Source organism: Protopterus annectens, chromosome 3.part0 (assembly GCF_019279795.1).
Source record: "Protopterus annectens isolate FY-2018-M chromosome 3.part0, PAN1.0, whole genome shotgun sequence".
NCBI classification, from domain to species: Eukaryota; Metazoa; Chordata; order Ceratodontiformes; family Protopteridae; genus Protopterus; species Protopterus annectens.
Window position 1 is genome coordinate 653350926 of NC_056731.1, and position 14891 is coordinate 653365816.

Consider the following 14891-nt stretch of genomic DNA (forward strand, 5'->3'; position numbering starts at 1 on the left):
ATACAATTGTTTGTGCAAGACAAATTCATGACTACATTAAGTAGGCTTATAGTTGTTTAAACAACAAACGTATAAGAATGTTAAAGCAGGAAATGAGATTTATTTTGAAAAATTGGAAAATAAGCCATTAATTAAAAAATGAGAAAATTATGCTGGACTTTTATCAAGAATCACAATAGTCTCGAAATGGTAACACACACATACACACACACACTACTGTATGCACCAAAGCAGTTAATGTAGTCCCACCATACCTTTACTCATATTAACAAAACACTGCTTCACAAACTCCCTACTACTACTTTTTGCCCATATGGTCTAAAACTCTGTGAAGTGTAAGTTTGCATGTTCTTCTTCTTGCATTAACATGGAATGTAGAATTATTACAGTTTATGCAGAACATTATCATAAAATAGGGCTGATTATAGAACATTTATCTACAATTAATCAAACTGGGGAGGAAAACATGCTGTGAAATATCTAATGTTATTAAAATTATCATGGATGAAAAATGCTGCTAGCATCATGGTCACAACTGAAAATAATGCAGGTTTTATATGTTCAGGTGTTGGTGCTATTCAACAGAATGATGTATATAAGAAATTGATACATCTGAACAAAAGCACTACAGGTAATACATCTGTTTGTCAGCATTGCGCCACAATTTATCTGGGTACTTTAATGGAAAAATTAACAGTGCTGTCAGTGAGTCTGCTGACATAAAGCGAAATTCTTACAAATCAAGCAGCTGTTACCAGTCTTGAAAGACAGCAACATCTACAGCATACAAATATTTCTACAATGTACTTTTGTCAGACAAGCGGTTTACTTGTATTTTTCTCTTCTCATACAGGTACCTTTTCTTTATATAAACCTGATTAGATGCTGAGCAGCTAGTAAGAAGAAGGGAAAAAGGCAAGAGGAACACCTGAAAAATAACTGCTCAGACTGTTTTAATTATTCTCCATTCAGTATAAACTCTCTAATATCTGCACAGTACAATGTTCTACATTCTAGCCTAAGCTATTCCCACAGTACCAGTTTTAATACTTCAAGAAACAGTATGTGATGCACTGTGTGAGACTGCATGGGAGGAAATAAAAAAAAAATGAATATGATATTCACAGTCAAGTCTACATACTGTACGTGACTTCAATATATCCCTATACACAGTAGAAGCCTTTCAGTATCTCAAAGGGATGCTCATTTGTGGTTAGTTATATACATTCTGTGCCCAGTGATTCAGAAACAGTGACCCAGCAAAAAATCACAATGCTCCATCATTAGATTTTCATTAATTTTTGTATCTTAGTATCTTCCAAAGTCATATCATAATTAACCTGCAAAGAACAAATCATTCTCATAATTAATCTTCTTAGTAAGAGAAGTACTTATTATTATCGTGCTTTCAATGGAAGTGGACTGCACAGAACACTGCAATATGATCTAACTGGTAAAATGATACATTTTCAAACAGCCTTAAATATTTCTCCACTTATTTTAGCCAAGGTTATACTGAAAACATTTTTTATCAGCATCATTCACCTACTGACTGCCAAACAAAACATGACACTGATAAATGACTGCAAGAATGCAATAACTATTACTTAAATTTCAGTAAAAACAGAAAAACAATAAAAAAGTATCTGTCTCATAAAATAGACAAGTCAGCCTGGGATCTATCACTTATGCCCTTTGTGAGGCAGCATCTGTGAGGTTTCTGGTGAAGTGGGAAAAAAGGGAAGCTTGTTTTCTGTAGGGTATCATCTTGTGTCAAAAGCAGTGTAGCACAATGAATTTTTGAGAACTCTTCTCTGGGGGCAAGGAAATAAAAAACAAAGACTTCTCGATACATTTAGCTATCTGCATCATCAGCCTCCAGTTCTTCTGTTAAAGACTCATCAGTTAGCTTCATTTGCTGCAATAAAAACAAACATAAATAAATAAGTAAAATTATATTACAATGAAAAATACAGAGGATTCCAATTTTATGTAATACGATTAGAATGCTTAACAAAATAAAAATGAAATGAGTTGTGATACCCTATTGCAGTCTGCATTACCTAAATATAAATGTGATATTCTCCTAGAATCTAATTCTAACATACCACATGCAGCCTGTAAAGACACAGAATTATTTACTGCAAGGAGTCATGCTCCAAAAAAGCTTTATGCTGAAATTCATTCTACATCTATTTTTTGACAAATATACAGGCATGGCAGTTATGGATCTTTTCTATAATTATAAAACACTATATTAGGATTGGCATGGACATCTTTGGTTATGCATTGTTTTTCCCACACATGTCAACTACCAATCAGTCATGCATCTTGCCTGCCCAATCTGGCTGGCTGTCTATCTTATCACAATCCCCTGGAGGCAACCCTAAATTAACTTACTTCATCTGGCAAGACATTCAAGGAATGGAGGTGTCCAGATGTAAACAGTACATATAAAAGATTAGGACAGGATGTGTATTACAGCAGGATGTCAGCTGCAAGGCTTTGGGAACAGAACACTATTTGTGGCATGCAGGGAGATTTATGCCTTTTCCTTCTCTTCCCTCGTCCTCACTACATCATGATAAAACATGTGCTTGACTAAAAAAACACCCTCTCTTCCTGACAGATAAATGATTCTGCCATACCAGAGATCAGTGCTAGTTGCAGTTTACCACTTAATGTTATACAGAGGTTACAGGTGGCTCAGACTGATCCTCATTTAAATAAAATGTGCACTGTTGTAGCTCACATCATCTGTAAGCAACTAAGGTGAAGCTGCAGATTTGAGAATATTTGGAAAACATGCAGGTACATAGCTTACATAGGAACCTGAAACAAAATTACACAGTACTATAAAGTTACAAGAAATGATATTTACTTTGAGGTGCATGCATCAAAACAAAATGTGAAACTTTTGTGTCACTTATATCAATCTTGCAAGCTATACAAACCATACAATTTTTATGAAATAATAACCTTTATTGATCAGCACCAACTACAACACACACAAAACATATTTACATAAATATATGCATCAAAGTTTTTCCTTCTGAAGTGACATTAACAGAGGTACAGTAATACTATAACATTCTCCCCCTCACACTTGACAATAAGAACACTCAATAATTCAGTATTCAGTAGTCCACTGTACATTTTTCATAGCGTATCTTGACACACATTAATCCATCTTACTTTAACTTACTTCCTACCAAACTCAGTATAAATCCATCCATTATCTCGCTATCTAGCTGAACTTATCCGGTTCTCCTGATAATCACCCACTATTTTTCAATTATATTTCAACTTGATTTTTCTCTCTCTTCTTGAGAGTCAGTGATGCTTTAATAACCTATTTCATTAGCACCACCCCATATTTTACACTGGGTTAACACCTATTACAAAATAAGATACTTCATATACTCTTGTATCTTATGTATTTATGTTGGAATTTCCCACCAACTTACCCTCTACATCTTAATCTTAGGACTTAAAAAATCTAGTCCACTTTTGCAACACCTACTAATTCATATAAGAACTGCTTTGTCATGCCTCCCTTCCAATATAATAATGAAAATTATTGGATAAACAAGTAGTGAGAAAAACAACTTTTCATCTAGCTCATAGGCAGAAAAAAAATCCTAACCAAGTCATGAATGTTATGCACAGAAAGTTGCTCGCTGACAACTTTAAAGGTATAAAAGGCGAAAAGGAAAAAAAATCCTTACCACCACTACGTATGCACACCATATGGTGCAATACTCAAAATGAGAAGAACGTTATATACAATTAACACAAAACTTCAGATATGAGATGGCACAAATATCTCATATTCAGCCCATACATGAACCAGCATTAAGAAATGAGACAGTAACGCAAGTAAAAATTTTAATCTGACAACTTCAGCATACTACATTGGTGATTCACTGGCTCTGGTGCTAAGCAAAACAGTCCAAAATATAAAATGCCATACGTAAAGATTACAAACACTGAATCTAGCAGGCTGTCAAACAGGCCTTCTCTCTGCCCTCACCAGGTCTGTCTTGCCATTTAATGCCACAACAGCCTCCCATATCAACTTACACTATTAGCAGTGCAAAGCCTATTCTCTTATCCATTTTAAAATGAAATCTTCAACACATGCTCTTGCAAGATAAAATTTAAAATCACACATAAACCAAACCAAGACATTTCTAGCAGATGATTTCAACAGCATAGTGAGCAGATTTATTTCATTCTGGGTTTTATACACTGTCGTCTTTCTTGAAAAAAAAAGCTGTGCCACTGCAATCCTAATTGTAATATTTTGTTACACACAGTCCCAAAGGTGTCCTGATAATATTAATGCCAACAAAATGCACTTCCTAGCCTTTGCAATTAACTACCTCAAACTGCATATGATATACTAACTTCAGCAGTTGACAATGATCATACATTGATTCTATGCCCTTGTCATGGAAAAACAGTTATAAGCATACCTCACACAGGGCTTAGATTCAAATGATATAATCAATATGCACTATCCATTAAATCAAGTTTTTTTAAATTCAAAGTATTATGGAATATCAAACAGAAAATAATGTCAGTTTTATGCCCAGTAGGAACATCAATGCCTTACATGTTCTTTTAAACAATTTAAATTCAACAAACGCCCTCTTCATTAATTGCATAATTACAACTTTACATGCAGTCCAAATTCAATCCACAAGTACAAACTCAAAAGCAGTGTACAAATCCAATACTATTTTGTTGCCATCAAAGACTCTTAATATATTTCTGTCCATGCTAACAACGCACACACACACACAGACACACACACACACACACATATATATATATATATATATATATATATATGGGTTCACTACATAATCTTAAAAGTTTGAAATACCGAATTTCAAAATCTCGAGACAATGTAGCCGAAACCCTAAATGCCGAAAGACCAGAAGTGCGAAATTCAAAATCCCGAACATACAACACACATACAGCACACACATACACACAATTTCCCCCCACAATCAAACATATCATCCTACACTACAGATAAGGATGGGGGCACAAAAAAACCAAAAACAAAAAAAACGAACAAAAAAAACTTCAAAACAGTAAATAAAGTGGGGGCTGCGCCCCCCACACCCCCTACTTAAATATACTAACTCCAAGATTGCACAAACACACACACACAAGGGAGACTCACACCCACACATCACAGTCACAACACACACTAAAGACCCTAACCAACACACTTACACATACTTACCTGAATTCAACCGATCCATCCACAAACCGCAACACCAGAAGCGCTACTTCAATATCTCCGTACATTGGGATTTTGAATTTCGCGCTTCTGGTCTTTTGGTATTTAGGCTATATAGTATCGAGATTTTGAAATTCAGTATTTCAAAATTTCAAGATTATGTAGTGGACCCACACACACACACACACACACACACACACACACACACACATATATATATATATATATATATATATATATATATATATATATGCTTGTCGACCAAATGAACTGTCGACCAACTGAGTGTCGATCATATGAACTGTCGACCAAGTCAGGTAGACCCATATATATATATATATATATATATATATATATATATAAAACATGTTGATCCCTAAACAGTCAGAGCATGAAAGCTAAATTTTAAAATGCTTGCATAAAAACAGAACTTCCCGAATTACAGGGATTCATAGGTAGGTACTACACCATCGGCCCAAGGACCTAAGTAAGCTTAACTAACAAAGTTCCCTGGCTTACGCCAACCCAAGAAAGTTAATTTCCTGTGCCCCTGTCGAGCAGAGCCACAGAAGTGATCCCTGGGGTGTATTTCCTATTTCCCATCCACTCATCAAGATTTTTCTTGAAGAGTGTTAATGAGGAACTTTGCTTGACATAGATGGGTAGCTTGTTCTAGAGTATGGGAAGTCTCTGGGACAGGAATCTATCCCTCCAGCAAGTCCTGTTTATTGTGGTGACAAGGTTTAGGTCCCTAGAGCGTGTAGCTCGGAGGGGTTGGGATTTCTTTAGGTGTAGCATGTCCAACAGCTCTGGGTTTGATATGTTAGGCAGAGATCACCTCAGAGTAGTTGATATGTTACAGAGTAAAGCTGGAGTTTTTTGAGACGATCAGTACAGAGCATCTGTTTGAGGCCAGTAATCCTCTTTGTGAGGTACTTCTGTGGCCTTTCCAGCTGCTGCAGATGTCTTGACAGGTACATTCCAAAAGGGGTGTTGTACTCTATAATAGGTCTAATGAGTGTCGAGTAGAGGGGAACAATGACCTCTTTTTTCTTGGATGAGGACCCTTTTGTGATGAGGTGTGCCATGTATAAGGATTTCCTGACTACTGTGGCAATGTGTTTATCAAAGGAGAGACTACTGTCCACCTGGGTCCTAAGGTCTCATCACACATTCGGTATTAAGACGACTTCCGCCTATGTGGTAGTTCATGGGTACAGAGTTTTTACTAAAGGGGATAACAATGCATTTTTTGGCATTGAGCTTGAGGCCATGGCTCTGACACCAGGCATCTGTCTCAGTGAGGCCCTTCTGTAGGATGTCCACATCATTTGGGGACTCGACTATAGCTCCTAGTTTGCAGTCATCTGCGAACTTCATTAGCCAGAGGCCTTCTGTGTTAGCCTGTACTTCAGAGAAGTAGATACCAAACAGAAGAGGTCCCAGGACTGATCCCTGTGGTACTCCACTTGTCACTGGTTTGAAGTCAGATTTGAAGTTTGCAACTTTTACAGTGTGGGTTCTGTCAGTGAGCCAGTTGGCAACCCATTTTGTGACATAGGGATTTATACCTAGTTTAGTGACTTTAGCTATAATTCCAGAATGGGGGATGGTGTCGAAAGCCTTGGCGAGGTCAAGATAGGCTGTGTGAACCACCTTATCCTCGTCTACGGTTTTGGTGACTGCCTCAAAGAAGTCGACCAGGTTCAGAAGGCATGATCTGCCTTTCACAAACTCGAACTGGGCGGGGTCCAGAGTTTGGGAAGTCTTCAAGCTTATCAGTGGGAGTGGTAAGCATTAGGTAGCCTATCTACAACAAGAGGAGTGGTTCCTGGCCCAGAAATTGTAGCTATTGGCCGTTTGGGCAGTTTTTTTCCATCTCTTTCAATGTTCTGGTTTAAAAGCCGCACTTGCGCTTGTTTCCCACCTTTCCTGTAACTAGCCTAGTCCAGATACAGAGTTGCTGTATCCTGGACTGTTGGTAAGCTTTTGAGCCCCGCAAGCCTTTCTGTGTTGGAGGAAAGCCTTCTAGCTTATCAGTGGAAGTGGTAAGCACTAGGTAGCCTGTCTACCACGAGAGGAGAGGTTCTTGGCCCAGAAATTGTAGTTTATTGACCATTTGGACAGTTTGTCCTTCTCTTTCAACTTTCTGGTTTAAAAGACCACATCTGCACTTGTTTCCCATCTTTCCTGTAACTAACCTACTGGGTAGCACTAGAAAGCCTTAAACTGATACAAGCCTTCTATCTTAGGAGAGAGACTTTGGAGTGATTAAGTATCAGTTTTCTGTATTTTCTTGCTGTACTTAACTGTTTTCCGCCTAAACCTAGATTTTCCAGCGTTTATTGTAATTTAAAAGCTTGTTTTTTTCACATATTGTACTTATTTGACTGCCTGCACTTTTAAAAAGTTTTTTGTTTAAATACTTTGTTTAACTGTTGTAGGCTACACACTAAAGTGCAATAGCCTTTTCTGATCATTTTTTGTCGTTTAAAGCTGTTTTAAGTGTATTTTTTAACTATTTTTGCCTTATCTTTAAAAAAAAAAAAAAATTCCTTGTTTCTCGCCTTTCTAAGCTAGTAAAACAACAACAGGCACCCAAAGAGGCAGAAGGTAGTAAAAAACACAAGCCTGTAGGTGTAAGCAGCAGCAGGTTTAATCACATAAACGCCACACAATATCCATTGCCCCTATTTTAAAAATGAGTACTGCAAAACTATAACATAAGTACATATATTGTTTTGCAAGTTCCTTTTGTTGGTTTTTGATTCAAGTTTATTTAACTGTCCAACACATTGTGATGGTTTTAGTATTTATATATTCATTTTAAAGTTCTTTTTAAAAAATGTGCATGTTTTTATCTACTTTCATCTGTATTTGTGGCAAGTTGGTAGGTTGTCATGAATATTTTAGTTACAGGATTTAATTGGTGTCAATGAAACAATTGTTTTAACTATCAATTAAATTGGGAGGGGTATATAAGCAGGCACAGCCTTCATTCATTCATTTTACATCTGAAGAAGTCTGGTGGACGAAAACGCTTTGTATTGTGTGGCGTTTATGTGATTAAACCTGCTGCTGCTTACACCTAGAGACTCGTGTTTTTTACTACCTTCTGCCTCTTTGGGTGCCTGTTGTGGTTTTACTGGTTCTTGGTTTTGTGGCCCTTTTCCTTGGAGTTTTTGCCTTTCTAAGCTAGTATAATCTAGTTTTCAGGCTAGTGCTGAATTCAGGGCTGTGATACTAGTTTCTGAGTTGCCCATGAATAGTTTTCCCAGTTAATGGTGGGGTAGTTGAAATCACCCAATATTAGGGTGTTTGGTTGAACCCTAATATTTTCCAGTATATCAAGAAAAGAGGAGTGGGAATCCTGGGGCATGGTGGGGGATCTGTAGCAGGCTACAATTTGGATTTGCCCAGAGTTAGTTGCACTTGGATAACCTTGGCTGCATTATGCTGAGCAACTAGCCTGGAGGTGTGGATATCCTTAATGAATATGGACACACCTCCGCCTTTGGTGTTCTGGTCCAGGTTAGATGGCTGAAAAGTGTGGTATGAGTTATAGCCCGGTAATGCAGGGGTGCTCTCTGGAGCCTTGAACCAGGTCTCATTCACTGCACGGACATCGATGTTCTCTATTTTAAGGAGTGCCTCGAGTGAGTGCATTTTGATTCATGATCAAAATGAAGTAATCAGTCATAAAGAATTAAACATGCAGTAATAACAACACAGTGCAAGTAGTATCACAATTATACTTTTAAAATGTGAAAAAGACAAGCTTCTTAAGTACTTTTATAATGTCAAAAAAGTGCTTAATCTTTTGTGACGCACCTCCTAAATGCTGCTAAGAGCAGGTCTCATCCCTGGGGATGACAGTGAATAATGCTGGCTGGCAAAGAAGAGAGGCAGAAAGTAAAATAGATTTAAAAGCTGTCAGATACTTAGCACTGCCACATTTATAAGCAAAATGTCTGACAGTACAAAAGGGTCTAACCAGCTATAAAGCAGTTTGCTCTGCGGAGGGACACTGTTTTTCCCTGCTGTCTGATAAATTCCACACAGTTAACTCCTTCATAACCCTCTAACATACCACTCAGATGCAAATTCCTCTGTCAAGATTTACCTTCCAGTACAAGTACCTTCTGTTCTGTACAGATTATTTGACTGTTCAGTAGTCCTACATTGCAAATCCATCATCCTTTGCTGGAATAGCAACATGGCATCATATTATTCTTTCCAAAACTCATCAGAATCATCCTCACATGACTCAAGCTATTTAGGATAGTGATTTAGAAGATCAGACACCACTTTAATCTTCCACCTGGACTGCTTAGAGTGCATCTTTCAAGTCTACTTTCCACAACCTATTTACTGCTCACTGATTTCTCTCTTCATTAACCTGAGGTTCAGAATCTACTAGGTGCTCCTTGCACTCAGTTTGTACCTCAAATAACATCACCGGTTCCCCTTTGCCCAAACCTGAAGGCATCCTTTCAAAGGCAAGCCAGTATACCACTACTACCCAAATCATAACAAAATATGTTTTAAATGCTGAATATATACTTGTATCCATTATAGATGATAGAGTGGCTGAAGGGACTGGTCAGCTTTATGAAGCACTGTGAGACTTTGCCCTGTGTAAACCATATCTTAACATGCTATACAGAAAGGGCATGGGTGCATCTTTGGACTCATAAAGCTGTTAAGGTAAACAAAATCAGAAACTACACCAAGAACATGACTAAATTAGTAGTACATCTATGAAGTAACTTAGTGTAAAATTAATCTATGCAAGGATCTCTTGGGGGAAATCAAATGGAAAGGTACAAGTTTTAAATAATGGAAATGTTATCAGTTCAACATGATAAGGCAACAATGTGGTTCTCACAAGTTTGGGTGGCTTCTCTGCCTTTCACTTATCCTACCAGAGACACAGCAGACCTCTTTATTCATACCAAAATCACAGTACACTTAATATGAGAAACTCATACAGCAGTAAAGCTCAGACAAATTCTTGTAGCAAATCAATAAAGATTTAAAACCTTTATACTTCAAGATAATAAGGCCATTCTTGGTTAACAGTGGACCAGATGGACACCACTTCCAAGTTTGATGCAATGCATGCACACATCATTTTAAACTAGATGTTTTCAAGTTTCCTCCGGTTCTTTTCTGTCCCATGTAAGAAGTCAGTAATACAGTCATTGTCAAAGAGGGAAGCAACTTACGGAAAGAAACAAAGTAGACATCTTAGCATGGAAAATGTATTCAAGAAGCAGAGAATAATGCTAATAGTTTGAAAGAATACAAGCAGGGCATGTAATACCCGCTTTACAAACATATCTGGAAGGCCTAACGCTTTAAGTGCCTGAGCTTTACCCTCTATCTGGATGGTTTCTGCTGAATACTACAAGTGCCCTGAAGTGTGTGTGGGCTGAAGAATAAAACAAAGGAAAAAACAAAACTAATTAAAGGTTAAGAAAATTCACAATTTCAAACTGTCAAGTCTTGCTGAACTTGATAGCTAACAGGCTACATGCCCCTGAATAACACAGCTATCATGTAGGGCCTAGCATAGGTGTATATTAAAGACTGGATGACTACTGCAAATACCATTCAGGATGTTTCCTGAAACAAGGATACCAATAAGACATCATCTCCTGTGGAATGACTCCTGTACCCCCATCAGTGGCCTTCCATATTCACCATGGTGCATTACTATTTTTAGGTAAACACACAGAGATAAACACTAAATCTCTTGCACTCTACATACTTTGTGAAGGAAATGCAACTAACAGTCTTGCAGTTCTCCTTCATTTGGCCTAGGTCTCTAAAGGAGAACACCTATAATGGTTTAGAAAAGCTACCTGATTTTAAAGGTATCATTCTTTACACATTAGAAGTAAATTTCAGAAATAATATATAGGAAAGTGACTTGACATCAGATTCTGGGGGTTCACTCCTGATCCCCAGTCACCATCTGTGGGGAATATGCATGTTATCCCCATACCAGTTTATTAACTAGACAAACTACTCAAAAAGCCCTTTTCAGCCTTGACCTGAGCAACAGGTATACAATACAAAAACTGCAGGATATTTGCTTATTTACTATTTGTTTACTGGGTAGTTAAGCCAATCTGTTTATCATTTTCAGCCACAACCTGACTCAAAGAGCAAGCTTAGACCATCTAAAGAAAGAATACAAACTTTAAACAAACTGTATAAGCATAATTCATGGCATTTGGGATACAAGACAAGACAATGCTGTAACAGAAAGTATTATATTCTGGAGACAGTAATAGTAAAAAATGAAAGATGTATGTAACTAGGTACAAGTTAAACAATACATGTGCAAATTTCAAGTCATATACAGATATCAAAATCTCGGTGGTGGTGCTGCGGTAGCGTTGTCGCCTCAAAGTAAGAGCTGTCCGGTTCAATTCTCAGCTAGAGCGTCTTCTGCGTGGAGACATGCATGAATGGGCATGCCTTTGATGAAGGTTGTGTGTCAGGCCTGGCAAGCCGGTACGTAAAAATCAACTGCCAATCATTAGCGGACCGGAGTTCCGCTGTGGCGACCCCTAACCGGGAAAAGCCGAAAGAAACAAACAAACAAACAGATATCAAAATGAAATGTAATAGTATACATTGGCTCAAGAGATATGGATACTTAAATATTATTAAGAAATTATGTGCACATGGCTTCTTTGAGCAGGTTTTCTTGCCTTTTTTTAAGGTTTCAAGATTTGCTGCTTTCTTACTACTTACTCATATAGCAAGCCCTATCACGGAAAACACTATTTCTCCCATAGCTGTTTTGAAACAAGGACAGGCTGCCATGAGGTTCCCATCTTGGCTGTTCCTAATACAGCAGGCTTTCTTTTAAGAGGAAGTTTAACTCCCAAAAGTGGGAAATAACTTAGCTTGAAGCTCCTAAGAGAAGGGTAACCCTGCTTGGAAGTGGAAGCCATTTGAGGTTCTGTAAGAGATTACAATGTTGTATGTGTGCATCAGCCAATAACATAAATTTGCATATTTTTTACAAATAGTTGTATCTTTTGACTACTGCATGAAGAGTGAAAAGCTGAAAATGTAAGGTCATATTCTAATTCTCTGGGAAGTACATATAAGAAATTCTGTAGTATAATTTTAGTTGAGATATAATTTTACTAGTTATGCTGTCATTATGAGTTGTGACTCTTAAGGAAAGTTCCAGACTGAGACAAACGTACTTGCACTCAGTGACATTATGGATATTATTATCCTGGCTGCCTGCATATTATATAAAGTAAAGAGAAAACATAATACAGACCTCAGTGTGTATAAAATTTTGAAAGCATTTTAACATCAATGTTCAGAGAGTGACTGCAGAGCATAGCAAAAGACTTTGAGCTCTGAATACAATATTTTGACAGGTAGGTGGTTCCCGTTGATCAGTTCTTTATGAGAAGGTGCTGTGCTGTTAACACGATGTTAGGTGTGCTCTAAGGTAGAACAAAAACAAAGGAAACAAGATTGGAGGAAGTAAGTAAGAGGTATTAGGTAGTGTAAGGCTCTACACAGTTTATATGGAACCACTTTGGATAGGTAGGTGCCTAAAAAAGTGTTATTTGCAGCTAGAGGTAAATAATCTAGCGGACATGAGCATGGTTGTAGCCAACAGACATTTAATCCATTGTGAGGATTATTTCATTTTTCTTTTAGTAGCCATATTATTTTCAGCCACCTATCTAACTCCAAGAAGAGTCAGAAAGCAACCTAAGCTCTCAAATCAAAAATACTACTCAAGGTTATTATCTATTTTTGTACCTGTAAGCACACCAACTGGGTTGGTAGTGGAAAGTGTTTCTTACTTGCCCATAGTACTCAAAGTCTTTCGGCTTTTCCTGGTTAGGGGTCACCACAGTGGAACTCCAGTCCGCTCATGATAGGCAGTGGATTTTTACGGTGCCGAGTTGCCAGCCCAACCTTCAAAGAAGGCATGCCCATTCATGCTTGCACCTACCTGCATGTCTTTAGCGTCACTCTACCATGGGGAGGACATGCAGACTCTACACAGACGGTGCTCCAGCCGAGAATTGAACAGGAGAACCTCTTGTTGTTAGGTGACAATGCTAACTGCTGCACCACCGCGGCCTATTTACTTGCCCATAGTACACTACTTTTTTTTAAGCCATTAGCCTAAACCTCCTACTCTTGCAAGCCCCAGCCAGCCACCCCCCACCAGGCATACTACTGCAATCACTCTGGGATTCTCTTAAGTCCTTCCATTCCCCAGGATGGTCTTTCCCCAATTACCCCCACCTCCATTCTGACAATACCTAACAGAACTTCCTACCACACAAACCTTACTTTACAGGCAAGCTCCACCAACAGTCACTACATGCACCTCTTGTGCTCTCCCAATTCCAGAGTTCCTTACACAGCCTCTTGCCCAACACACTGATTGTTTTTTGTGACCACTTACCTGCACTGCTGGTGCATCCCCACTCTGTTCACCCTCGCTACCGCTCGGGCTCACTCTGCTTCCATACCCTGCCCCCAATTCCCACCCACTCCCACTACTCGCAGATGTATCTTATTCCCATGTCACCTGACCCTCAACTCCACCCACCAGCCACTCCCAGTCATATTCACAACTCTTCTACACTCCAACATATACTCCACCCCGCAATCATAAACACAAAACGCACAACTCCCTCTTCCAATCCACACCCACTCTCTACACCTACCCTCTCATAATTCTAACACTACTCTAAATATCAATCCACTCAATCCCTCCTGAAAGGCACACACCAGCAAGCTTCAACCCACACCACTGCTACCATGTCCTATACACCTCACTCCCACTCATACAACACTCCATTATGGCTACTGTCCCTACTCATTTACCTCTCCACAACCACAATTATCATCTCATATCTCCACTCACCCATCACACATATTTACCCAAAGTCCCCCGCCCTACCCTTACAACTTCAAACCCCTACAAACCCTCAATCACAGCCCTATCCAGTTACAGCCAAAACATCTTTCAAATCACCTCCCCAGTCCACTATGCCTCACATTCCAAAAAACAGCCATGCCTCTAATTCCACAGCCTAATGATGTTATATCTCAGAACAATTACCAACACAGCCATCCGCACCCTGACAACAACATCTCTAGGCAATCATTCTCTCCGATGGTTTCAATCCTATCTGCACAATAGACAACAAGCCGTCCTATGGCAGAACAAACTATCTAACCTCCTACCCAACACCCTAGGTGTCCCCCAGGGGTCTATTCTGGGACCTCTTCTGTTTTCCATTTAATGACCTCCACACTGTCATCCCAAAAGCTAACTGCATTCAATATGCAGATGACTTCACATTCATCTGCACTGCCACCTCCCAAACAGAGCTGCAGACAATTACTCAGAGTACAAAACTGAACTTAAACCCTCTAGCTGCTATAATAAGATAGCTAGATTTGCCACTGACCTGCCCTATAGAACACATCACTGTAAAAACCTAAAAAATCTCGGATGGCTAGAACTACCCAGGCAGATTCAGTATAACTAACTTATTGTGTCTCATAAAGTACTTAACCAACCTGAAAATACATGTGCAATAATAAACATTATCTATCCCCA

The 14891-nt window shown here is 38.6% G+C and overlaps 1 protein-coding gene across 3 annotated transcripts in view; it reads right to left on the reverse strand.

Moving 5' to 3' along the window:
- Nucleotides 1-639: 639 nt before the first annotated feature.
- Nucleotides 640-14891, reverse strand: part of ANO10 (anoctamin 10) — a 1956032-nt gene continuing 1941780 nt past the window's right edge. For all 3 annotated transcript variants that reach the window (XM_044065053.1, XM_044065056.1, XM_044065055.1), the window contains exon 13: nucleotides 640-1918. In XM_044065053.1, the coding sequence (XP_043920988.1) occupies nucleotides 1856-1918 (63 nt within the window). In that variant the 3' untranslated portion in view covers nucleotides 640-1855. The remainder of the gene's footprint in view (nucleotides 1919-14891) is intronic.